The 25,548-nt window shown below is 42.1% G+C and overlaps 1 protein-coding gene across 1 annotated transcript in view; it reads right to left on the minus strand.

The window, feature by feature from the left end:
• Positions 1-1,835: 1,835 nt before the first annotated feature.
• The window catches only part of SLC13A1 (solute carrier family 13 member 1), a 95,849-nt gene continuing 72,136 nt past the window's right edge, over positions 1,836-25,548 (minus strand). The window contains exons 9-16 of the mRNA XM_048501818.1: positions 17,630-17,749; positions 16,863-16,961; positions 16,651-16,752; positions 11,525-11,628; positions 9,694-9,803; positions 6,251-6,412; positions 4,972-5,109; positions 1,836-2,042 (exon numbers count right to left, since the gene is read on the minus strand). Of these exons, the coding sequence (XP_048357775.1) occupies positions 1,905-2,042; positions 4,972-5,109; positions 6,251-6,412; positions 9,694-9,803; positions 11,525-11,628; positions 16,651-16,752; positions 16,863-16,961; positions 17,630-17,749 (973 nt within the window). The 3' untranslated portion in view covers positions 1,836-1,904. The remainder of the gene's footprint in view (positions 2,043-4,971; positions 5,110-6,250; positions 6,413-9,693; positions 9,804-11,524; positions 11,629-16,650; positions 16,753-16,862; positions 16,962-17,629; positions 17,750-25,548) is intronic.

Consider the following 25,548-nt stretch of genomic DNA (forward strand, 5'->3'; position numbering starts at 1 on the left):
AAATATTACACAAAAATAATAATTTATTTATTTTTTCTTTCATAACCTAGTGGGATTTTTCTGGATTTGCAAAGTTAGCATATTTTACAAAGGCAATTTACACAGCAAAACCCATATGGTCTCTGTGCTGTGTAAAAACAAACTTATACATGGAGCCTCTTTTATCTTTGCAAAGAAACTGCCAAGATCTGGTTATATATTGGGATATTAGCTTTCCCCCTTGCTCTTGCCATGAATCTCTGGGGAGGGCTGGGAGAATGTGGAATGGGAACCCCCTGCCTTGTTTTCCTTTCTGCTCTGAAAGTGCTTTCTCACCCTCTAACCGGGCAGCACCTGTTTTATCTATGGGCTGACACTGAAGACCCTGCTCTACTTAGGCATTGCAAGTTACTTCACCCAGCTATGATTCTAAAGGAGGGGGTTAGAGGGAAAGAGTTTTTAACCCTGAACTGCTGTTTTGAATTTTAGTTCCAGCAATGAATTGCTTGTTGCTATATACTCCTGATCCTGTTCAATAAACCAATTTCTGCACCCAAGAGTCTGGTTATTGCAGGGGGGATGACAGAATCTGACAATAATATGCTTCCTTTATTTAGGAACTCCCTTTCTAAGTAGGATAGGGTAGAGATACATTTCCAATCTAGTCTAACTAGAACAGATGAAAATTCAGGATTCCTGTCCTTTCCTCATGGTGCCAAGATGCAGATGAGGGTGTGTGTTGAGAGAAGGTGTAAAAGTGGAAGGAAATCTTCCCTGAGAGTATCAGTCTACATATCAAAGGGATAGCAAATAGAGCAGTAGAAAGGAAAGAATGCTCAGTGTCTTGACCCATCTACCTTTCTTACTCTCCTGCAGTCCCCCTCTGAAGTCTGGGGTTAAGAGACAGTGTAAAGTTCTTCATTTCTATCATTATCAACATCATTATGCTACATCATTACCCAACTAAAGCCAGCGCCCACACATAATCTTCAAGTTACCTCATAAGTTCTCTTAAATAGCTCCCATTTACAGCCTCACTGTAAAATTCTTCGGGTGGGTTCCTGGCTCATGTTTTCTTGGAGGCTAACAAACAGCAACAATGGACCAACAGAAAAGCCCTCAATCCAAGCAAGATTGTATTGTGAAGAGACAGAGGGGATTGGTAGCAGATCCTATTTTGAGGTGTGTCTCATAGGTACATTTAGTATACGTACTGGGAAAATATTGGTCATAAATGAATTGACTCCTAAAAGTCAAGTCTGTAAAACTTCCCTTTCCAAAACCACCTCTTGTGAACAAGGTTAGCACATGATTATAAAACTCTCCTGAGAATTCTGTTCTTGTATGTGGGGCACTAGATATTCTTTTTGCAGATGGCAAAGGATGGTTTCCATATGCAAACAGGAAAAGTGCAAAATTATAGGCAAGCTGTTCCTTTTTGGCATGGAGTTCTCATTCATGTGGAACTTTACTGATAGGCTTGTAACAAGAAATTATGTAGACAACTGGTACCTAACTGTCACATGTGGATATTACCATTACTTAATATTTTAAAAAATATATAGTACATTCTTCTCTTAGCATTCACACATATATTTAAAACAACATTAATTGATGACCCTAAGAACAGGGGCAAATTACCATTCATAATGAATGTGCATAGCAACAGATGCTGCCTTCAAAACCCTCACGAGTAAAATCTGAATGGGATGAACCAATGGGAAATTCATACAGGCTCATTGGCCATTGCAGTATTCATACTATGACACACTTGCGTTATGACTTTAGAGATGATTTATCAGTCCATGGGACATGGAAATAAAAGCTATAAAATATCCTAGATTACAGTTGTGTCGTCTGGTAGACATCCAGGAGCTCACACCTCCGGAGAGAGAGGAACAAGGGAACGAATGGCTGCCTTGCTTTCAAGGTCCAGTGTTGTTAGCAGTCATGGGAGCCCAACTGGGATAAGCACTGAGATGAAACAAAGGCACGGCCCATGTCATGATAGCAAGCATGACGACAGCAACTCCAATTATATTGACACCCAAACCAGCTTTTACCTGAAATGGGAAAAAAAATCTGTTTACAACATTTTTCAAAGCAATTTTGCAAGCCTAGAGATATGCTTAAGAGAAATAGTATTCATTTTTGAGCTGGGAATGTCCTACTGTGGTTCAAGGCAGGCCACAATCAGGGCCAGATTAATGCATGCTGAGGACCTGAACATGTCAACTTTAAGTAGCTCCATACCACTGCAAAAAAGTGCATTAGTAAAATTCAGTGTGTTCTTTTATTTAGAAGTAGAAAATTCCAGAAATGTTGATGCTGTGGGGAAAAACAGTACATGTGTCTTTATTTTATCTTTACTTTTGCCACTGAAAGGCATAAAAAAAAGCTGAAGGAAAGAAGAAAACAAAATATGTATTATTGGGATAGAAAATCACAGGAGTCACAGGAGTAGGACTATTAACATGTTTGGATACAAAGGCCGTTTCCTTGGCGAAGCGAAGCGGCGGAGTCACGTTTATGGACGAATTCCGACCCGACAACAACAGACCGTCGCATGGGCGGTCCTGGGAACAATTTCTTTCAGGGCAGCAGCGCCACGAACACCGGGCCCGGCCGACCCGGCATGTCCCCGGGCCTCCGGCGCGTCGCCGAGGCCTGGGGACATACTAACCTCTTGGCAGCGCCTGCTCCAGCGGCGCAGGGGCGAAGGGCGTGTCCCCAGGCCACCGGCGATCGCCGGAGGCCAGCGGGACAAAGGTAATGGTGCAGGGGTGGGGGAGGCGGCGTGAAGCGCTGCCGTTCGGCTTCGACGGCAGCTTCACTGCGGCGTTTCCCCAAAGAAGCTGGGAAGCCTCTGGGGAAACTTAGCCGGCTTCAGGCCGAGGAGAGGCGTAGCGAGGCGGCTGCGTTGCAGCTGGCATGCCCGGTGTGAATGGCGGCCTGGAGACGGCGTTTTTACCGTCTCCAGGTCGCCATTCATTGCCCATGCGGAAATGGCCTAAGCTAAACTTTCTATTGCTGAAGAGTCCTCAGACTTTTCCATGTTGTAAATTTGCTATCGGTGAAATGTTGTAAGACAAGATTTTTCTCACTCAAAAGGAACATATTTCATAGAATGTTTTTATTTTTTCAGTGTTCCTCAACATGACCCATTTTGAGTGTGGAAAGACTGGCCTTAAGTATATTATTCATTCTGAAAGAGCAAAAATGACATAGGTTGGCTGTTTCAGACCTCCCCAAATTTCTCAATTTTTCTTTCATAAAAAAACGGAAAAAAAGGCTTAAGGAACTCTCCCTCCCCTGCCATCACACACTGGGGCTGATTTTGCACATCAAAATTGCTCCGTGGCTTATCCGGGGAGCATACCTGCTGCGGGACTTCTCATCCTGCTTGTAGCTCCCCACTGCTGCCTGGCTCTTTCCTTCGTTCGAGTCAGGGCCAGTAAAGGGAGCACCGAATGATTTCCGACAAGTCCAGGATTTTCCCATAAGCACTACTTAAGCAATATGAGCTCTTCCGTAGTCTCTTTCATGCATGTGCGGGCAGCCTCCATTTCCTGCATTCGGATTGGCTGAATCTTGCCCCATTTTCCCCACTCACTTTCACTACTTTAGTTTTAAATGACTCTGAACACAGAACAATCACTGAGAATCCTCCACACACCCCACCCGTCTAATATCTAAATCTAAAATCCTTGAGTGTGTGGGCCTTTCCCCACTCCCTTCCATCCCCCCTATGCCGCGCGCTGCTCCCAGGCGCGCGCGAAACCTTCCCCACGACCCCACGCTCTGTCTTGGCGGGGTCGTCCAAAACACCGCTTTGGAAGAGCGCCTGGGATGCCGCACTGCAGCTAAGGCGGCAGCGTCGGCGGCTGCGCTGTGGCCGCCCTGCCGTGGGGAGGGAGGAGGAACCCCGCGCTACTCTCCTCAAGTAGCGCGGGGCTTACGGTAAGTGGGGAAAGGCCCTGTGAGAGAATCGCTGTCCTCCCGTTTGTGGAGCCTGCACATATGCTTTTCTGGCCAAAGTTTTCCCCTCCTTTTTAAAAACTAAGGTTTCTCTCTCTGTTTTTTTTCTCAATGCAAGGGAAGGGGGAGGGCACCACTTCTCAGTGGCTCATTCCGCACATGCAGAATAATGCACTTTCAAACTGCTTTCAGTGCTCTTTGAAGCTGTGTGGAATAGCAAAATCCACTTTCAAACAGTTGTGAAAGTGTTTTGAAAACGCATTATTTTGCGTGTGCGGAAGGGGCCAGTGCCTGTTCATTGGTGGGATGGACCAGAGCAGCAAGGTGGGAAAACTGGCCCTGTTCCTGCTACAGAAGAGTTTTTCATGGGGGTGGAAGCCTCCACAGCAACAAAGGAGCATTTCAAAAGAACCTCAACCTTTGCGGTTCAGGAAATTCGCGAAACAAAGCCAATACTGCAGGGCAGTTCCGGGGCAGAAACATTGCAGCCACGCTACATAACCGGGGGCAGTGCAAAACTCCTGATTGCATTGGGGCATTCCCTGTGCCAACGGAGGGGGCAATTTAGGCTTGCAAAATTGGCCTTTTAAAACCTTTTTTCTTGGGCATTCTTGTCTCTATTGGCCCCTCACAATCCAAGACCCCAAACTACAGCTTGCATAGCTTGTGCACAAATCCAGCTCTGCTTCTCAGCCCCTTTCCTCCTTCATTTGTAAAACAGCGGTAATAGGTTGTTGTACGAATTATCAAGATAGTATAGTGAAGTATTTTGAGTGCTTAGGGCAGTGGTGGCGAACCTTTGGCACTCCAGATGTTATGGACTACAATTCCCATCAGCCCCTTCCAGCCCCTTCCAATTGGCCATGCTGGAAGGGGCTGATGGGAATTGTAGTCCATAACATCTGGAGTGCCAAAGGTTCGCCACCACGGGCTTAGGGGAAACATTATATAAACGAATAAGAGAAATATTGCAAGAGATTTATATCCACTGTGGATGATTTGGTGAATACTTACCATGTCAATGATTCTCAGGTGCCCATAGGAAAACACAATGGCATTGGGTGGATTTGCCACAGGCAGCAGGAATGCAAATGATGTGCAGAGGGTTGAGGGGATCAAAATATAAAGGGGGTTCACAAGAATGGCTTCAGCCTGTTAAAACACCATGGGAGAGAACGGGTTTCAGCTAATTCATTGCTTGTATTTATTACAAGAACTGAAGCTTTCTTAAACTAAGGCATTAATATGCAAGGGGGACCTAACACAAATTTAGCAGCATTATAACAAAGGCATAAAGCATAAGAACGACCATTCTGGTGTATTAATCATTCAGAGTGTTTAAATACAATGTGGCCCTTGAAACAGATTGTTACCAAAGATTTCTTATTTTCTATCTCTATGCATATATTGGTATACTACCTTACATGGCTGAGAAGCCTGTTGCCCTACAGGATTCTGAAGCAGAAGGGGGTATAATCCGCTGTACTTCAGTGTGCTTTAGTGGCCCAATTTGGTCTTCTAAATTAATATGAACTATGAGGACTTTGAATTTTTAATAACGATATATGCCAAAACACCTCAAGTTCATTGAAAGCAAATCCATAAATATAACCATACAGTTTTGTAAAGTGCTATCTGTATCTCATGAATGCAGTGGAACATAATTTCTGCCAATTGTGTCTGAATATTGACTTCCCTTAAGAATAGATGAGAAAAAGAGAGGACTAGGTATACCCAATATCAAACTATAGTATCAAGCAGTCGGCCTGGGTTGGATTTTGAACTGGAGCTGTCACTGCTGGCTATTGAAACATGGGTGCACTGGCCATGGCTGCTGAGGAGCTCTCAGGCATGTAGCTGACTGTGCTGAGGGAGGCCCAAACCAAGGTGCTCACCAGGAGGAGTCCTTCAGTACTTGGCAATTCCTCACATGCCATTGTTAAAACTAGGGGGAGGAACAATCAACACAACAAACTGAAAAAGTCCCCCTCCCCAAACCCTAAAACCCAGAGAAAGAGACACAAATAATAAAACCTAGAACAGGTACAATCCAAATGAAATACCATTTTTTTTAAAAGGCCCTAACAACAAACAAACAATAAAGCTTCCTCCCTGAAACAACTTTTAAGAACACCACAAAAAATCCAAAACCAATAAAACTCAAGGCAATTGAAGGCTCTTTAGGTCTCAAAAGCATGTTTTGAAAGAGTAGCAAAACCCAAACTTGTACTGTTCTTTATCCACCTTGAACTGACCATTTCAAACCCAAGCCAGATGTAGAAAAGTAACTCACCAAAGGGGCTAGGATAGGCAGAAATATGGTTATAGTGGCAGGGTTGCTGGCCACTTCAGTCACTGAGGTGACCATCAAACATGAGATGAAGATAATCAGCCATACAGGTAGTGATCCCAAAGGAGTTAATTTGCTTGCTATCCAGGCTGAGAGATGTGAAACCTGAGAAAAGGAACACTTGCATATTTAACCTAGTTATTTGAAAAGAGAATTAGGTTTTTTCCCCAAATGTACCATCTTGAACAAAAGAGGAGACCATCTTAAAGTTGCATACAATTTACAGTTATGCTAAGTAATATTTTTTTGGATGTATAGTCTCAACTTACATTCTGGGACATCTTCCTGTTAAACAAATGCAGGTATTAAATGCTTAAGTTTGTAAGGATAGCATTGTCACAGTTTTTGCCATTCAAAGCAGATTAGTATGAAAATGGAGATATTGTTTGTAAACCTACAATTTTTTCCATGCCTTATACAAGGTATTTCTGCTAAAGTCAACACTTGATGAATTTTGAGAGAATCTCCATGTTGAAAATCAGTTCCCAGACATTTTAGCTGCAATGGTTAAAAGATATTTGCTTCACAACTGCCCTGAAAGTGCATCAATGTGCTTTGATCTAAATCAGTTCTCTTTCAGAGAGATTTTGTTGCTACATTCTTTTCCCTTTGAATACACTGGTCAACTCCCCACTTGAAAAACGAAACAAGATATGAACCAGTTTGGGTAGATTCGGGACCTTTTGAACACAGTTTCATGTCCCCACCGCAGCCTGTGCCCCCTTCTCCCCAGAAATGCAGCAGGCACACAGGAGTCCCCACTGTTGGTGCATCAAACGCACGATCTGCTCAGGAGCTCTCCTGATTGGCTGCTGCGTTGTGCTGGGGCGGGAATTTTTTTATTTTCAAAAGGACGGATCCACGTCTCCGCAAGCATGCACAGAACGACCCTATGCAGGAACAGATCCATGTCTCTGCGAGCATGCGTGGGAACGTTTTTAAGTGAATGCAAGGTAGACACAAACACACTGTCCCACCCCCCTCCCTAAAACTACTGAAAAGTAAAAGTGCTCAAAGGTGGGCATTTATGCTTGAAACCATGAGTGTCTCACACAAAGGACTGGACTTTCTCAAGCAGTTCCAGGGGCTAAAATAAAATCAGCTTCCTTGCCTCTGGCTGGGCTCAAACCACCAACCTCTTGGCCATTAGCTGAGCGCTCAATCAATTGTGCCACAGAGACACCACTGTTATAAAGTTGGGGGAAACGCAACTTAAGTCTTGTCTCAAAACTATTGCACGTTGCCTCGAATCGACGTAGATCTTGGCACCAGGAAATTTTTTTAAGGGGGCTGCGTGCGCATCACATGCAGCCCACTGCTTCCTAATTGGATGGGGGGCTGCACATCACTCGCAAGGGCGGGTAATTCGAATCCAGAATCACCCCCCCGGAACTTCCCCACCGCTCCTTGTTCGGCACATGTTTTTCAAAAAGGTCTACTTTCTTCAGGTTCTCAAAAGACACGCGCTGAGCAGAGGGGGGGGGAGTGACAGAGATGGGTTTTCAGCGCTGGTATAGTGGGGAGTTCTGCTGGAAACCTGGATATTTTGTGTGATGAGCGTGCATCTAATCATGAGTGGAAAATCGACCACTGTTGAGTAGAAAGGGATTTCTGTCATTGTTCGTACAATCCTCAACTAGCATCTTATGGTAAACCTGCACCTAGAAAAAGGATTTCAGTGACTGCAGTGGACCTTCCTCATTTTCTCTGTGCAGCCTAAAATGCTGTTCTTAGGGAACAGTAATACCATGAGGAGGGAGTCAGAGTTCTGTAGCAGGAGGGGGAAACTGGTGAAACACAATCACCTTTTGCTAGTGAAATTTTCTGCTGGATGATTCTTACTAGTTCAAAAGAATGAGACTTTAAGAACCAACCCAACTATACCGTCAGATTAGCAAGACTTACTTTTGAGTAAATGTATTTAAGTGTGGGGTAGTAGGCTTAAATATATATAAGGACATTTCTTTGCTGCAAGCTCAGCTTCAATCAGATATGAAGTCCAAGTTTTGTGGGTCTAATTTGTAGAGCAAAAGGGGTGCATGAATTAGGGAAGCTGAATTCTCCTGTACCAGAGCTCAGTTGAGGGAAAAGTGACGTTGGGAAATGCTGTGCGGAGATAAAGCATGTGTGGGGAGAGAATTTAGCTCCTTCATCTTATACTCCCTTTGACCTAAAACGTGACCCACTATCCCTTTTTATATATGATTGGGTGGGCCCAGGTTTAAACCAACAGCTCTGCCATAGTCATGAGTATTTCAACTTTTGCTTTTATGAACACCACAATACCACAACTGCTAGATAATAAGGATTCTGGGTAACAGGGAAAATCTACCTAGGTTTATTATTTATAACCACTGTCTTTTAATCCAATACTAATTTATTTAACATTGATAGCATTGGGGAGTTTAGAGAAACAGAACTATAAACTAAACACAGTAGTGGCAAACCAGAAGTATGGATATTGCTATGAAACTGGCCACTGGTTCTCCTTTGGCCCCACCATTCAGTGCTCATGTCATTCAAGTTTTGCCTCTGGCATGGCAAGGAAACCATGCTTATAAAGAGTGAAAAGCAGAAACAACCCCCATCATACTTGCTACCTCCACATAGAGCATCCACTGGTATATAAAGTTTGGGCTAGATCTGTTGCTGTATTATGAAGGACAAAGAATTTGCACATGTGCCAATATCATTGTTCAAAACAGTGATTAGAGTTGGGAGCTTTAGTGTGAATTTGATCACAAAATCATAGGACACCACAGAAAAATCTGCTATATCCATTTCAGTTAAACTACCCCATCATCTAAAATACTATTGTAGGATACAGTCCTTTCAGTTAGTAGATTGTGGACTATATTTAGGTCTTCACAGAAGGAATTCATAATTACTGCAGCATATAATGCTACAAAAACACAACTAGAGAGTAAGGTTAGTGGTGCTTATTTATGAGTAAAAATGCATAGAATTGCACTACAAATCCTTGGGTGCAAAACGTCTGTGCATGAAAACCCCCTATACAGCTAGTTCTGGAAAACATGATTCTACTTGAACTGTCTGTTTTCCATTAACCATTCCAGAATGATCAGTCTCTTCACTATTACTTAGCTTTTGTTTTACTAAATGTAATTAACAAAGTCAGCTTTGAAATAAATCAAATTCTGCTTTCATGATCTATGTTTATATGCTGGGCTGGGATTTTCTAATGCTGGAGTTTAATATCTTCTAATGTATGATTACTTGTAGTTTGTAAGCTGCCACAGACGAGTTGCTGAAGAGGTGGCGTAAAAATGTTCCAAAGTAATAAATAAATCCTTTCTCCACATTTTTATTGCAACAAATTACTGCTTATTAATATTATTGAGTATATTGTTTTGAAAATACATTACCTCAGAGCCATCTGCAATTGCGAACCCTCCACCAACAAGAAGGGCAATTTCCCAAGGCATACATGCCTGAAATTCTTTCCAAGTAATTAGTGGAGTATAATCAAAAGCAACTACAAAGGGAGAAAATAAAATTAAGATCTAAAAAAAAAGATTTGTTGCATTACCTTTCCATTGCTCTTCCTTATCTTTAAATACATAATACCCACATATATAATTTGTAATACTTACTAGTGTTGCTCACAATGAAGAATTTACTATATTTAGCAGTCCTACAACTCATTCCCAAATAGTGGCCCTTTATGCTCGGCACAAATAAAATGTCTTACAGATGTTTGAAAAAGATCTATTTTTTTTGGCAGCATAGAGCATATAAATAAACCATTGACAGGGAAAGCCTTTTATTTTTCCCACATTCCCCTGCCCAGCTCTCACTTTTGGTTTCTCCGCAGCTTGGGCCCACCATTTTCTGCCCTCTTTAGGAGGCTTCATGCTGCTGTCATTTGCATAATATTCCCATAGAATTTCCTCTGCTTGCAGCTGATCTGCACGTCCTTTCACTGTATAAAGTACATTAATAAAGTTAGTTTTTCCTGCCAGTCCTGCACAAATGTCATTTTTCTTTTTTCTTTTAAATGAGATATTTTTGAAGCTACAATGTCACAATGTGAGAATCATAGCTGATCCTTATATTGTGACGTCATAGCTTCGAGGATATTCCATTTGAAACAAAAAAGAGAAAAAAAATGACATGTGCATGGGATTGCCAAAAAAACCCCTAACTTTATTAATGCACTTTATACACTGAAAGGATACTTGGATGATCTGCAAGCAGAGGAAACTCTGTGGGGACATTCTGCAAATGGCAGCAGCTCAAAGCCTCCTGAAGAGGGCAGAAAATGACAGTTGTGAGCTGCAGAGAAACTGAAAGTGAGAGTTTTAAAATCAATTGGGAAAAATAAAATGCATCTTGTTCTGCGCTGCCGAGAGAAAATGTCTTGACCGCAACTGGGGGGAAAAGAGTCACTAATTTAGTGTTTTCTGAAATACCTGAGTTGAACAGAAATAAAATGTCCTGAAGTTGTGTTGAGGAAAAAGCTGTGCAAAGTTCTTCTCCAAAATGCCCCCCCCCCTGTTTTGAAGACGTTTTATTTGTGCTATGCAGAGAGGGCTAGTGTGAGTGCCTGGATGATATCCAGATAGTGTGGGGTAGTGGTTAGTTTCTCACTGGTACTTGGGACACTCAGGTTCAAATTCAGCTATGAATCTCATTGAGAAACCTTGGGCCACTCACTGGAAGTAATTAAAAGCAGGTTTTCTTGGAAGCTTGCTTCTAGGAATCTATTGTTAGGACTGCAACCATTCTTACCTACTCATAGAATTCTTGAGAAAATAAAACAGAGGTTCATGCTTCCCTTCGTGCCTTGGAGAACAGCCAGGATGAAAATGTGATGGATTTACTGAGCAACTGAGGGAGGGAAGCCTCAGGCTGCAGCCAACCTCCCTCACAACATATTAATTGAGCAATAATGCTGAGATGGGGACTTCCACTGCCGATGGGTTCCCTATTTATTGAACGGGAGTCAGCTCCACAGAACCTCCCTTCCTCTGCATGCTTATAATAGCTCTATACAATGCTCTGATTGGACAGAATGATTGCTGATGTTTTATTTCAGCAGTCTAGCCATGACTAATTTATGACACTGACATCAAATGTGAACACATTGAATACATTTGATGCAAAAAATGGAAAAAGCTCAACATTATGGATTGCCCTGTCTCTTAGTGATATCACGTGAACTTATTTCCCAGTTGCCAAGGAAGCATACTCAACTGCTTTCTCCATTTGAAGTTTTAGACAATGTTTTTGCTGGAACAATGAAGAAGAGGAGGCCAATGAGTAGGGCAACTGTTGAATCTGTAGCAAATCCTGGGTATCTGAGGAGGGATTTGACGAACATTTAGTCAACAGTGTCACTGTAGTAGGAAAATTACTTATTCTCAAATTATTTAGCCAGATTAGAGACCCATTTCATAGTTAAGAGAATCAATTACCTCAAGACAGTATTTATTTATTGAATTTCTAGACCACACTCTCCTGTTGAGACTGAAAGCGGTTTACAACATCTGGTTTCCAGTAAAATTAATATAACAATAAATTTTAGCATCCTAAAATAAAAGTCCCAGAAAAGGAAGAAATTAAAATGTCAATGCATATAGACTTATTGGAAGGGAAGAAAATAAGATGAAAACAAAAAAGGAGATGGGAGAAGGCCATTGCTGCCCGCAACTATATGCCCAGAAGACAGTAGAAATAAAATGCCCTGCAGATATTTTCAAACGATCCTTTTTGGCTTTTTATGCTTCCACAGTGTGGAGAACACTAGAATTGTCAGCTAAAATGGTTCTTTTTTTCTCTCCTGCTGGTCGACGGAGCTCTGATCAATGTTAGAGTTGCGTCTGCCATTTTGTGTGCTGCTGCAGAGATTCTCCTGCCTCTGCCACTTGGTGAACATTTCCTATGGAGGCTTTCTCTGCTTGCAGCTCATCCATGCAAAATTTCTATGTAAAAAGTAGTTTAACAAAGTGTGTTTTGTCTAGTGATCAGATGCACATGTCATTTTTTCCTGTTTTTGTTGTTTGGAGGAGAGTGTCTGGAAAGTTTTGATGACACAAATATGTGCATATTGCATTTTCTTTAATTGCGACGTTGTTGTTTCACAGACATACCCCTCAGAACAAGAAAAGGGGAAACAACACATACATGGGATCACTAGGCATTAGGAAAACAAACATTATTGATCTACCTTTTACCCAGAAATCGCAGATGGATGAGCTGCAAGCAGAGGAAACCTCCATAGGAAACCTTCACAGCGAATCTCTGCTGCAGCATACAAAATGGTGGGGCACAAATGGCAAAAATGAAAGAGGTTTGGATGCGACAATTAAAGCATTTCCTAGCTGCTTTTGTTTGCTTAGCAGGAAGGAAATGTCTTCAACCCAGGTATGGGGGAAAAGATCACTAGTTTAGCAATTTTTGAAAAACCCATGTTGAGAGAAATAAAATGTTTTGAAGATGTTTTAGGAGAGAGCTTCTTCCCCCAAATGGTTTTTAAAACATCCTCAAGATGTTCTTTCTTACAGGCCCTGTTTTAACTCTGATAGATCCTCCAGGGCCCTGGTCTCATTAGACAGAGTGTTTTACCAGGCTGTAGCAAAGGCTGAAAAGGCAGTGGCACTGTTTGAGGACAACTGGACAATGTCTGGGCCAGGCATCACCAGTAAGTTGATATTTGCAGAGCGTAATGCTCTTTGAGGGTGTTTTGGGAGAGAAGCAAAGGTGGGATCCAGCAGGTTCTCACAGGTTCCCAAGAGTAGGTTACTAATTATTTGTGTGTGCTGAGAGGGGGTTACTAATTGGTGATTTTGCCACATGATTTTTGCCTTAGTTACGCCCCTCCTCTCAGCAGTAGCGCGCAGAACTTGAAGCAGTCTAGCAGGAGGTGCACCGGTGTGCATGGCAGCCTGCGCCTGCGTGCATTCGTTTTCCGCCCAAGGACCGGCACAGCGGCTGCGTCCTTGCCACAGCCCCGCCCAGGAATGCCCTGCCCCGGAATGCCCGGCCACACCCTGTCGTGCCCTGCCCAGCCCCATTGGCGCTACGCCACAGTTTGAATCCCACCACCATGGGAACCTGTTACTAAAAATTTTGGATCCCACCACTGGAGAGAAGGCATGAACGTCCCTGACCATTTAGGGCTTTAAAGGTTAACACCAAAACCCTGAACCTGATTTGATATGCCACATGAAGCCAATGAAGCTGATGGAGCACTGGTTAGATGTGAACTCTCCAAGACGTCCTCTTAAGGACTCCTGCAGCTGCATTCTGCACCAGCTAAAGTTTCCAGATCAGTCCCATAGATCGAGTTACAGTAGTCTGGTCTGGAGGGGACAATTGCATGTGGCCAGGTTGGGTCAAGATGGGCAGGGACCTGTTATCTAACCTGGAATAGATGAAAAAATGCCAGTTTGGTCACATTAGTGACCTGGGTCTCCATAGAGGTGAAGGCATCTAGGATCACAACCAGGTTCCAGATGACTAAGTTGTAAATTGCATGCTGTCAAGAGCTGGGATCTGGCAACCTGATCTTTGATGGATTCAGTTTCAACTGGCTCTGTTTCAGCCATCTCACCACAGCCTCCATAATCCAAGGTGGCACTTGGCTGGCTGCTCATCAACAGCTGAGTACTTGAAGTCACTACCTGCTTCAGAGTGACAAGGTACATATATAGGTAAAATTTGGTGCATAACAGTCAGTATTTTATTAGATACTATGTAAGCTAGAACATTTTCCCATGATTGAAGGAAATCATTAGGGTTAAAAGGTCTATTATTACTTTAATTGAATTGTAGCACTTATTTATAAGCAGCTTCCCACTTTGTGGATCCACCAATTTTCCTGTGAAATTTGATCAGATCCCCCCCTCCCCCCGCTTGCAGGTACAACTATAGGCCTTCTTGAGAGAGGCCTGAAGGGATGGATCCCAGAAATCTTTGCTGTCTCTGCAGCTGTTTCAAGAAATTGCTGAAAGCTGTAAAACCTAGGGAGATGTGGCATAAAATAACTGCGGAATGTTTTGCAGGCAATGAGTTAATCTAAAATAATAATAATAAATATAAATCTGGAGAACCTCAGATAAACTATCTTTTTCAGGTTCTAACAATCACAACTGTTGCTATGGCAACTCTACACTTTCCAGGAGCAAATGTAAATAACAGTTGGTTGGTTGCATTGGATGAAAGTGAAATCAACAAAGTGCATTCCTGTATATGGACAGTAAATAAAATATTCTTGAATAAAAGTATTACTTTATAGAGATGATACAAGCAACTGAAGTTCTCAATGAAATCATCTTAGAAACTGAAAAGGATTTTCACTAAAATCTCAAAGAATTAACAACCTCTTTTGTTATGTGTATGGGGGAATTAAAAAAAATAAGTATATAATTAACAAAAATCTAGATAGTAAAAACAGAGAAAGACTTGTATCTGTAAGGAAATTTAGCCTTTTGATCTAAATGAATTAGGTGAGATGTATCACACTCTAAAATGACTGACTCTAATAAAAATGATGCCTGTTCACATTTAGTTCAAATAAAAATAAAACCATGACAGAGGCATTAAAAAGATGCACACTGTTTTGCTACCTGAAAGCCAAGATCCTGTTTGTTTGTTGTTGTTATTTAAAAAAAAACATCAAATAACGTACCCCATTAATAACATGACTGTTAAATTGAAAGCAATTGATTGGCATCTGCTTTTTGAAATAATCAGTGTTTATATTGTTCAGCTCCTGTTGGGCTCAAACTGGAGGTGCCAGAAATTGTGTACAAAATGCATGTATTAGTTCAGACCATCCTCTGTGGAGATCTTGGAAATGTGTAGCAACATTCCTGGCTATCTGACTTGTGGTCACACACACTGTGGCTGACTTGGATTGTTTCTGTGTCAACGGGGGCAATACAATTGAAAGTAAAATACTGTTGGCCAACCTGAAAAATGCAGTCAACATTTCTGGAACAAAACACTTGAATGTACAAGTTTAGGTTTTCAATCCAAAGCCGGACTTGAGTTGTCGTTTTTATCAGTGGACATCTACTACAACATTTCAGCTACTTACAACCCCAAAGCCTTTAAGCTACTAGAACTATTTATTTATTTATTTATTTGTTTGTTTGTTTGTTTGTTTATTTATTTATTAGACTTGTAAACTGCCCTCCCCCAAAGGGCTCAGGGCAGTGTACAGCAGTATAAAACAATAAAACCTTAGAGTTACATACAATAAAAAACCCAAATGAAACCATATACAAAATAAGTTACCATAAAATAGGAGCGATACTATAGCAGACGGTGATAAAAAACCCACCCTCCTCCATGCCCAGTGGTTTTACTTTTCAGTAATGGTACTGATCATTATGGGGTGGACTGATGACTATGGGTTGGATATTATGGAAATTTCCCCCAATGAAAGAGGAGGCAATTTTCACTGATCCTCCCACTGCAGATCCACCATGTTATTCCTGCGGGGGCAGCTGGGGTGGGGGGGGAGGCAAGAAAGTGCTGCTCTGCCAATATAAATCACTTCCATCAGAAGAGATTTATTATGGAAAATTATGGATTGATCTGTCTCCTTACCTACCTTCTTTCAGAGTTATTTTTACTGATTTCTAGAAATTTTAGAAACTAGTACTATTTGATAGCTCATGTTTTATAAGAGGAATAGGCAACCTTTTCAGCTCAAAATACCTCTACAACATTTACCTGTGAATATGTTGGTATGCTGGCAAACAAAATGGACAGACCCACTAGGAATTATGCCGAGCAGTGTTTCCAGCACTGCAGGGGCTCATACTTCAGCCTTTTAGCTGAACAACTGACCCTCCATACCAAGAGAAATAGCTTGGCATTCTGCCTTTCAGCACAGAGGCTGGTAGTTTCCTACTCTGTTCTTTGCAATGGCTATTTTATTCAGTACTTTAAAAAAGAATAGCACACAAAGAAAGGAAACATCCGCAGCTTGTCTACACAATCTGCATAGTGTCTGAAGAAGTTGTTTTCAGTACTACCAATGTGGAGTAGCTCACAAGTCAAAGGGATAATGCAAACTCATCATAACACAAAACACTGCTCCTGGACATTCTCATAAAAGGGGGAATCATAAAAGGGGGTTCATAAAAGGGGGAATAGAATAGCTGAAGCCATCTCTAGTTTAATATTTTATGTATTTTATGTATTTTAATTAACTTATATATATGATGTTTTAAATTTTTATTTTGTTGGAAACCGCCCTGAGCCTTTGGGGAGGGCGGTATACAAATACAATAAATAAATAAATAAATAAATAAATAAATAAATAAATAAATAAATAAATAAATAAATAAATAAATAAATAAACTTACTTCTTGAAAAGTGAGGACCAGCCAGGGATGAATCCAGGATCTCTAGTAAACCATAACACAGTCATCAGAAGGAACAGGATGAGGGTGATGACTTCTGGGTAGCTGCAACCAAAGCACAACATGGGTGTTATGTGTGTTACTATCACCTTTTATATTAGTTTGTTTTGGCATTGTTGTAACATTCTGTCCTTCAGTTTATCCTTTTGCCTTACGTGATGGATCCAAGTTTCTTGTATTCCTCTTCAATTACTTGTGCTGAAGCCAGTTCCCTGGCTGTCTTTGTCTTGCCACACTGGAACATTTCTTTGATACTTAAAGGAAAATGAAGAATGAGAATAGTAGTCATTAGTGGCAGCCACGTGGCAGCCTTTGTGCCCCCACCCCAATTGCCTGCAGTGTGATATGTGCCCTTTTCCAGTGGCGAAGCCACCAGGGGGCAGAGTTGCGCAATGCACCGGGCGCACCGATTCTGGTCATGTGGGGGCAGAAAAATCCCCTGCCCCCACGGCTCCCCCGCCCCCCTTCCGTGGCGCCTCCCCGCCCCCCACAGCGCACCCCCCCATGGCGCACCCCCACTTACTTTTAGGAATGGAACATCCCAGAGAAGAAGCCTGCCTGCGTTCCTTCACTAGTTCTACTGTTATATAGGATACATTAAATATTTACTTACTTGAAACCTAGGAAAACTACATGCAGGCTTCTTCGGCCTACTCCTTTCCTAAAAGTAAGTGGAATGGGGTGCCGCGGGGTGGGGGGGAGCCAGAGTGCGCACTGGGCGCACTCTGGCCTAGCTACGCCTCTGCCCTTTCCCCTTTGGAACAGGAGTTCCTTCTGTCCTCTCCCTCCAAATCATGAACGGCTTTTAGAAATCATCCACAATTTCAAAGCTGGCTGTTTATGTTAGAGTTTGTTTTGACAAACACAGTTCAAAGCTTCACTAGTTCTACTGTTGTATAGGATACATTAAATATTTACTTACTTGAAACCTAGGAAAAGCCACTGAAGCCAAACCCATGAGAGCAGCAAAATAATTATAGTGATGGGAATGCAGAGAATAAACCAGGATCCAAAATTGATGCATTGGCAAGATGGATATCGCCTGAAAATAGATTTAAAAGAGACACAAATTAAGACTCAGCCGTTACTTAAGAATAGATTAAAACAACTTTCTTGAACTTCAATGTCCTCTGAAGCTGCCAGGTCAAAGTTGCCTTTTTTCAGTGATAAACGGTTAACTGGAATCTTCCAAAACTTCTAATATTGGTACACTCTGTTAAAAATGCAATTTGCCGTGTGTTCCAACTTTTTAATCAGTGAATACGTTCAGTTTTATTGTTGTGAAACTGAAATACTTCAGAGGTGTTTTCGCTTCACTTTTGTCAACATAATTCAGATTTACAGCTTGTAGAAACAAAAGGAATTGGACAACCAGGATTTCACTCCAATGAACACTAATGTTACAATTACCATGTAGTGGGAACTAGATAGAAGTGAGAAGGGCTCCAGAAAGTCTGTACTCATTCACAACTGCACAAGAACCCATTGTGAAGCCCACTATAATCCCTTTGGACATAAGCCAACTGAGACAGGGAAAATATTCTTACAAACACACACAAACTCAAACTCATATACTGGTCATGTGATTAATCTCTTATTGTTTGAATTCATATAGTGATAGATACTTCACAATTGTCAGACACTCCAAGCATTTGAAATAATGGGATAGTTTACAACTCTCTCTCTACTTAAAACTGAACTCATGTGAACAGTATAATATCACACAGATGTAATTTAATGTAATGAAGTTTTAAAAAATGACCACTCCACCCCAACTACAACCATCTCATATTCATAAATCTCAAAATTCTCAATGTTTTGAAGCCAGGGAATTTTTTGTGAGAAAATACACAATTTGGGGGGGGGGGGGGATTAAAGCTATTGAGTCTATCTTATATATGATTCTGCTACACTGTAAATTTCTGCAAGACCTTACATGAGGTGGCTATTGTCATAAATATGTATGACTAGCAGGCCCAGCCACGTGTTGCTGTGGCTCAGTTTGGTGAAGTGGAAAAGAAAGAAAAGGGGAAGTGAATGGTTCGAACATGTGTCATTGCACAATGATTGCAAGGGAGGGGAGGGGCAAGGGGCCCCTCACTCCCCTCCCTCTCTCCCGTTCCCTTGCATGGCACCCCACCTCGTCCCTCCCTAATGTTCCCCTTCCTCTGCTAGGGTGGGTGGGCCATGTCCAGGTGGTGGACCCTGTCTCTTTCACTCCCTTCCCTTGCAGGCGAATTACCTAGCTTAAAACACGCTGGAAGGCATGAGCTATGTTGTGTTCAAATTTCAGAGCATTTGGTCCAGCAAACCCCTGGAGCCTCACTCACCTTCCCCTTCCTCTGCTAGGGTGGGTGGGCCATGTCCAGATGGCGGGCCCCATCTTTTTCACTCCAGATGGCAGCAGTTTTCAAGGAAAGCATGGTTGTTTCCTTGTATCAGAGGGTGCTGCTTTGACTGCCAGCAGATGGCGCTGTTGCAGAACAGAACTGTGGTTCCAGCTGTCACAGGTGTGGCATGTACACAATAACTGGCACAGTTGTGACATGTACACAACAGGAGGTGTGGAAACAGTATGGAAACCTGGCCGCACGTGAATGCAACGTTGTGTGAAAATGTCAAAGTAATTGGCCCAGTAGTTTTGGAGATTGCCTGTCAGCAGAAAAATGCACTGATAGATTTATATGTGTACTAGCGGGGCCCAGCCATGCGTTGCTGTGGCTTATTGTGGTGAAATGGGAAAGAAACAGTAGCAGCAAATAAATTGCAGAGGCCAGCAGTACATGCTCATGCAAACACGCAGCCGGATACTGTGCGATGTCATTGATGTGTGTGCCTGCATTCCTTGGAAGGGGGGAGAATGGAAAGGCACCCCTCCCACACATCTAGGCTGGCTGGTCATGATCCTTTACCTGTCACTTCTGAGGAAACCCTCTGAGGGGCGCGACGCAGCCATTCAAAGTATGTCATGGTTGCTTTACCGAGCTTATTCCTGAGTAATGGATGCCTGGTTTTCTTAACTGTAACCACAGTATTCAGGGAATCTAGGGTGCCTGGCCCCTTCCTCCCATTCCTTGCATGCCACCCCTCACTCTCTCCCCTCTCTCCCCCCTCTTCCCTTGCATGCCACCCCTCCCTCCCCCTTCCTTCCCTCTCCCTCATGTGTATGTGTGTTGAGGTATTTCACTTCCACTCAAGTTATTGCCTATGTACTGTTTTCACTGCTCATATCTGGCCATCTGAGCTAACATTCTAAGCTACACGAACATTCTAAGGGTGACAGTTACACACAGGCAGCTGCATGTCCTTCACCATGGAGTGCCAGGAAAAAGGCATTTTACCTGGGCCAGGTGTGAAATTTCAGGTATGTGGGCATCTAAAAACACTCTTGCCTGGCTGAATATAGTGGCTGGGAATTTTCAGAGGAATTAGCCCAGCAGTTACTGAGTTATAGTATTACTAACAAATACACGGTTAGCTTTTTATATAGATAGATAGATTAGATCAGTGATGTTTTGGAGGTCCTTAATTCATAGGGTGGTCATAGTCCGAAGTGACTTGATGAGTCTTAAAACACACACCAGTTATTTCAATATGGTGCCCATAAGTACCATAATGCCCACCAATGTGTTTATTATATATTTTTAAGTATCATGGGGCTAGAATTATTGATGTTAGTTAATGATATTGGCATGTTATTGTGTACTAGTTATTGATATCCATTGGTATTTAGCAATATATATGTCATTATTTTTGTTATTTTGCTGATATTGTTACATTATTCATGTTATTGATAAATTTTGTGCATGGTATATTTTGTAATATACGGTACCGACTTTGTAATGTACGATATTGAGACTTGTTGTTTTGTTGACTTTATTGCCCATGTCTATGAATTTTCTTGCATATTGTGATGCTTATTGATGTTTGCTAGTATTGATATTGCTGATATTGATATTGACTTATACTACTGTTGTGCACTGCCCTGAGCCCTTCGGGGGAGGGCGGGATATAAATTGAATAAACTAAACTAAACAATGTCTTTCCTGGTGCCACCCATAAACTATTCTCAAACTTTTAAAAGTGCCACAGGCTCAACAAGGTTGGGGAATCCGGGTCAGAGGGGTGAAACTCTCAGAGTGAATTCATTCTCTTTCAGCCTATTTCATAAAATTATTGTGAGGGTAAAACAGAGTTGGAGAGAATGATATATGCTCCCTTGAATTCCCCAGAAGAAAATGTGCATTAAAAATGGCATAAATAACCAAATTATAAAAATTACATGAAACAAATTGACTCTGTAGAAAAAAATTAGCTGAAATCATTGCATCCACCTCTGGAATCCTGACAGTATGTCCTTATCAGGACTATAGGGCACTGACAAGAAATTAACTTCAGATCCACCACCTGCCTATAATGGTAAAGCAGACCATAAGCAGACACTATCTTCTAAAAATCTTTCTTACTGTTTGACAAAAGAGTTTCTGAGGCAGGAGCATGCAAGTAGATCTAATGGGAATAGTCATTTAGGGAGCAAATGCAGACCCTATTGGAGGCTTTGACAGGACATGTGCAGGGCGAGTCCCTTGCCCTGAGTGCTGCAACTCCTCTGCATGCCAATAGCCTGAACTGATCATGCTAGAAAAGCCAAAGAGATCAACAGCTTAACAGAGAGATTTTCTATAATGAAAAATGGTTTCATTCAGAGGAAAATGTTTGTTTGATTTTATTATGCTGTCCCTGGAACAAAGGTGCCATAATTTGATTTGAGTATTAAGGTGATATTTATTATTGAGACAGGTTTTTTTATTCTTTTCAGGGACACTATGTGTATGTTTCAGAGACAGGGAGAGTTGAAAAGGGAGAGAGTGAATTTGCTTCTTGTCTATCAACCTTCTATCTGAGCAGTAAGTAATGGACATATCTTTGTTACTGAGACAGGCAACCTTTCAGGCCTGAGCACTGAAAATAATTGTAGGGGCTTTTTCCTACTCGTCCATTGAACAATTTCCTCAGCTGATGCTCCCTCTCTGAATATTACAATTTTACAATGTTCTTGCTGCATGGACAAAGCAGGCCTAAACCTTGGTTTGCCTTCTGAAAATCAGTTGGATCAGAGGTGTACTCCAGGCTGACAGAAGTGAACCACATACATTTCAAAGAAATAAACAATATTTTTAAAGAAAGGTTCATGAGATGGCATTGCTGAATTGCCCACATGCTTCTTAATTCTTTCAAATAACTCCCAAAAATTGGTGAGACAGGTTTTCCTTTCACAGAAGCCATGTTAATTCTTCCTTATTAGGGATTGTTCTTCTAGAAGATGAATCTTTAACAACTCCATGGTTTGGAGCACAAATTAGACCAGGGGTCTGCAACCCGCAGCTCTGGAGCCACATGCAGCTCTTTCAGCCTTATACTGCAGCTCCGTGTGGCCTGGAGGTTGGAGGGTAGTGTGGGCATGTCCCTCCAGAGCAGCGCTGGAAGGAAAGGTGAGTGGAGGGGCCAAACCGGAGGCGGCTCTGTGCATGAGGGCACCACTTTTTGCGTCCCCTCCACTCACCTCTCCTTCCAGCGCTGCTCTGGAGGGCTGGAGGGATACGCCCATGCTGCCCTCAGAGGTCGGAGGGTAGCGTGGGCATGTCCCTCCAGAGCAGCCGCCTTCCCCCCTCTACCATCCCCACAGCAGCCATCCCCCCTCTGCCCCATGGACCCGGCGCCTCTGCATCCCAGCACTAGAAGGAAAGATGAGTGGAGGGGATGAACCGGAGGAGGCTTGGTAGATCTTCAGGGCCGTGGGAAACGGGTCCAAATGGCTCTTTGGGTGGTAAAGGTTGCCGACCCCTGAATTAGACTAATGGCCTGTAGTCTCCTGGATTTTCTCTGTGTCATTTTAAAAAGGTTAGTTTACATTTATGGCCTTTCAATTACCTTGAAAACAGACCAATCTTAGTGACCTGCTTAGAGCTAGTGGGTTTTATTTTCATTTCTCCATTAGCCCTAGAATCAATGGTGGGATTCAAATAATTTAACAACCGGTTCTGGTGGTGGGATTCAAACAATTTGACAACTGGTTATTTATAAGCACCATTTTAATAACCAGTTCTGCCGAAGTGGTGCAAACCTGCTGAATCCAACCACAGCCTAGAATGTCCTTGTAATAATTTAAAATGTTGTGCATGTGTATTTCTTTGAAATGAGAGGTGGAATGTAGAGGGGATGAAGGGGGGATATGAGAATGGGGTGATTGGTTGGCCCTGGAGAGAGTTAGTTTGTGCTGAACTGAGAGAGAGGCTATCTGTGCTGAACTTATAGTGAGAAACAGACTGGATTATGTTACTAACTTGATGTTATATACTGCATAGAACTACCCAAAGAAATAGGTAGAAACACTGAGAGACTAGAAAAGGAGTCATATCCTAATAGAGATGTAAAGAAATGAGAGTGGATTGATGTGAAGTGGAAGTCACCTCAGCAGAAGTTGTTGCCTCAGATTGCTTTATTTATTGTAAATTATTTCTTGAAACCTTTAAGCTGAAGGACATACATAAATAAAAAATTAATTTGTTAAATTTACCCTGGAATTTCACACTTGTAATTTCCTCAGAACCACATAGTGCTTGAAAATAGCTTTAAAGCTTGGACATACTATTTTAAGAGGAAACAAAAGGGGATTTGGAATTCCTGGTGGCAGTAATATATAGATATGGAATGGAAGGAACAAATAAACATTATTTTTCACCTATCATATTTATTTATAAAAAAATAAGAGAGGTCATCACAGTCCTCAAAGCTTTTTGACCTTCATTTTTTCTTTGACAGCTAATAATAGAGTAGGTTTGATCTGCAAAACTGAACAGGGAGGAGAAGTTAACCTGGCTGCCACATCCTAACTGGATCCTTGGCATGACTTCTGTTAGTGTTTCAGAATCACTGGGAGAATCTAACCATGGACACAATGTATCAAGAAATTCAATCATTGTCAGAACTTTGCTCAAGTTGCTCAGGATGTGAAATTTGTCTTTCTCCTTTAATTGGAGGGCCCTGTCCTGATTAGATTCTGTTTCACCTGTTTGATGTTGTGAGAACAAGCAGGGAATATTAGCTACCCATCTCAGTCTTTCAAAACATTAAAGAAATGTTGTGATTATCTGTGACAGGTGGGCCCAAGTCACTAATTGGCTGTTGTGTAAGTATGCCCAGAAACTTGGCTCTGGAAAATTCCACTCAAGTTTGGCTCTAATTGGTTGAACCAGAGCTACCTGACCATGATTGATGAACCCTTATAAAAAAACTTACTATGGGGCTAGAGTTGCAATTCTATTCTGAACCTATCTGAAATGCTGTAACTTTTCTGTGACTTGTGCTTACTGGAAGAATCTAAGACCAATGCTAAATGAATTTCTAGAACTGTGCTAATATTTGCATATTTGTGAGTGCTTTGTTCTGTTTTATGTTCAATCTTCTATTTATATATATGTAATTATTTACACTTTTCGTGCTGACTTTTTTATCTTTCTCTTTTTATAAAATTTAAAAAAAATGTTATTTGGTCTGCTGTGTGTCCACTTACTCTCAAGAACCCATGTGAGCCAGGTGGCAAAAGCCTAGGCTATTTTTTTTTGACATAATGGGTTGGATCCAGCCAGAATTTCCCTTCAGTATTACTTAACTTCTCTCCTTACTGCAGCTCCAATTCTACAAGGCTTTTGTCAGTCTGGATCCCATGAACTGCAGCATACCATTTTGATGATCAAAAGGAATTCCTTCTACACTTTTCAACAAAAGGAAAGCTTGTTGGATCCAATCCAGTTTGAGCTGACTCTCAGGATATTCCATTATTTTTTCTCTCTTGACAACATTCAAGGATGTGTTATTATATGGTAATTTTTTGTAATTAATGGAATACCCCTCCTAAGTTGTTTCATGGTAATTATAGTGATGTTATATTTTTATGATTATTCCAGCATGTTTGGTTTATTTATTTATACGGGTATATGCAAGTTAGACAGATTATGTAGCGGCAATCCATATTTGAATCCCATATTGGACCAACCCACTTGGTTGGAATGAATCATCAGGAAACATCTGGGTTACACTCTTATTGCTTGACATTTCATCAGAAATGTGCCTTTGTACTGTGAGATAGAGATTTTACTATGTCCTTGAGAAAGCTAAAGTTCTCTAGGGTCATTTTTGCACAGGAAAATTGCACAGGTGTGAGCATGGGAAATATTCCTGTGCAGTAGAGAATTCTCCATGGCTCCCGGAACTGCAGCGGGTCTGCCCCGGCATCGCCCCGTGATATTGCCTTTGCTCTGCAACTTTCAAAAATGGCTTGCCAGGTGGTGCTTTTTTAATATCCCTGTGTGACCCTGCCATGCAAACACCATGGGAGCAGAAACAGGGCAGAACTAGTGTATTTTTCCCACCTTGCCATTCTGGCCCGCCCAACGCTTTCCATGCCTTCCCTCCTCCTCCATCACTCCCAGCCCAGCCATGCCAGGTGCCACTCTGCAGGTGGCATGCCTGGCCAGCCCTGTGCTCCCACCTTTCTTTCCCAAGGCCAGAGTAGGGAAGGGGTTGGCTGAGGTCAGGGACAGCCAGCCCTCCTCTCCTCCTCCTCTGTGGCTCTCAGCCCAGTCCAGCCACACCAGGCGCCCACATCTCAGAAAACATGCCCTGTTTTTAAAAAGATTGTCCCACGTTTTCACAAGACCATAAGTAACAGAAACCGGCTTGAAGCCAGAGGGCCCAGCCCTTCCCTGGGCAGGGGGTAACATACCCCTCAGTCCATTGCAAGATCCACAGCTGAAACTTGACTCCTTAGAGGGGCAGTGG

This window comes from Sphaerodactylus townsendi, linkage group LG06, assembly GCF_021028975.2.
Source record: "Sphaerodactylus townsendi isolate TG3544 linkage group LG06, MPM_Stown_v2.3, whole genome shotgun sequence".
NCBI lineage: Eukaryota > Metazoa > Chordata > Lepidosauria > Squamata > Sphaerodactylidae > Sphaerodactylus > Sphaerodactylus townsendi.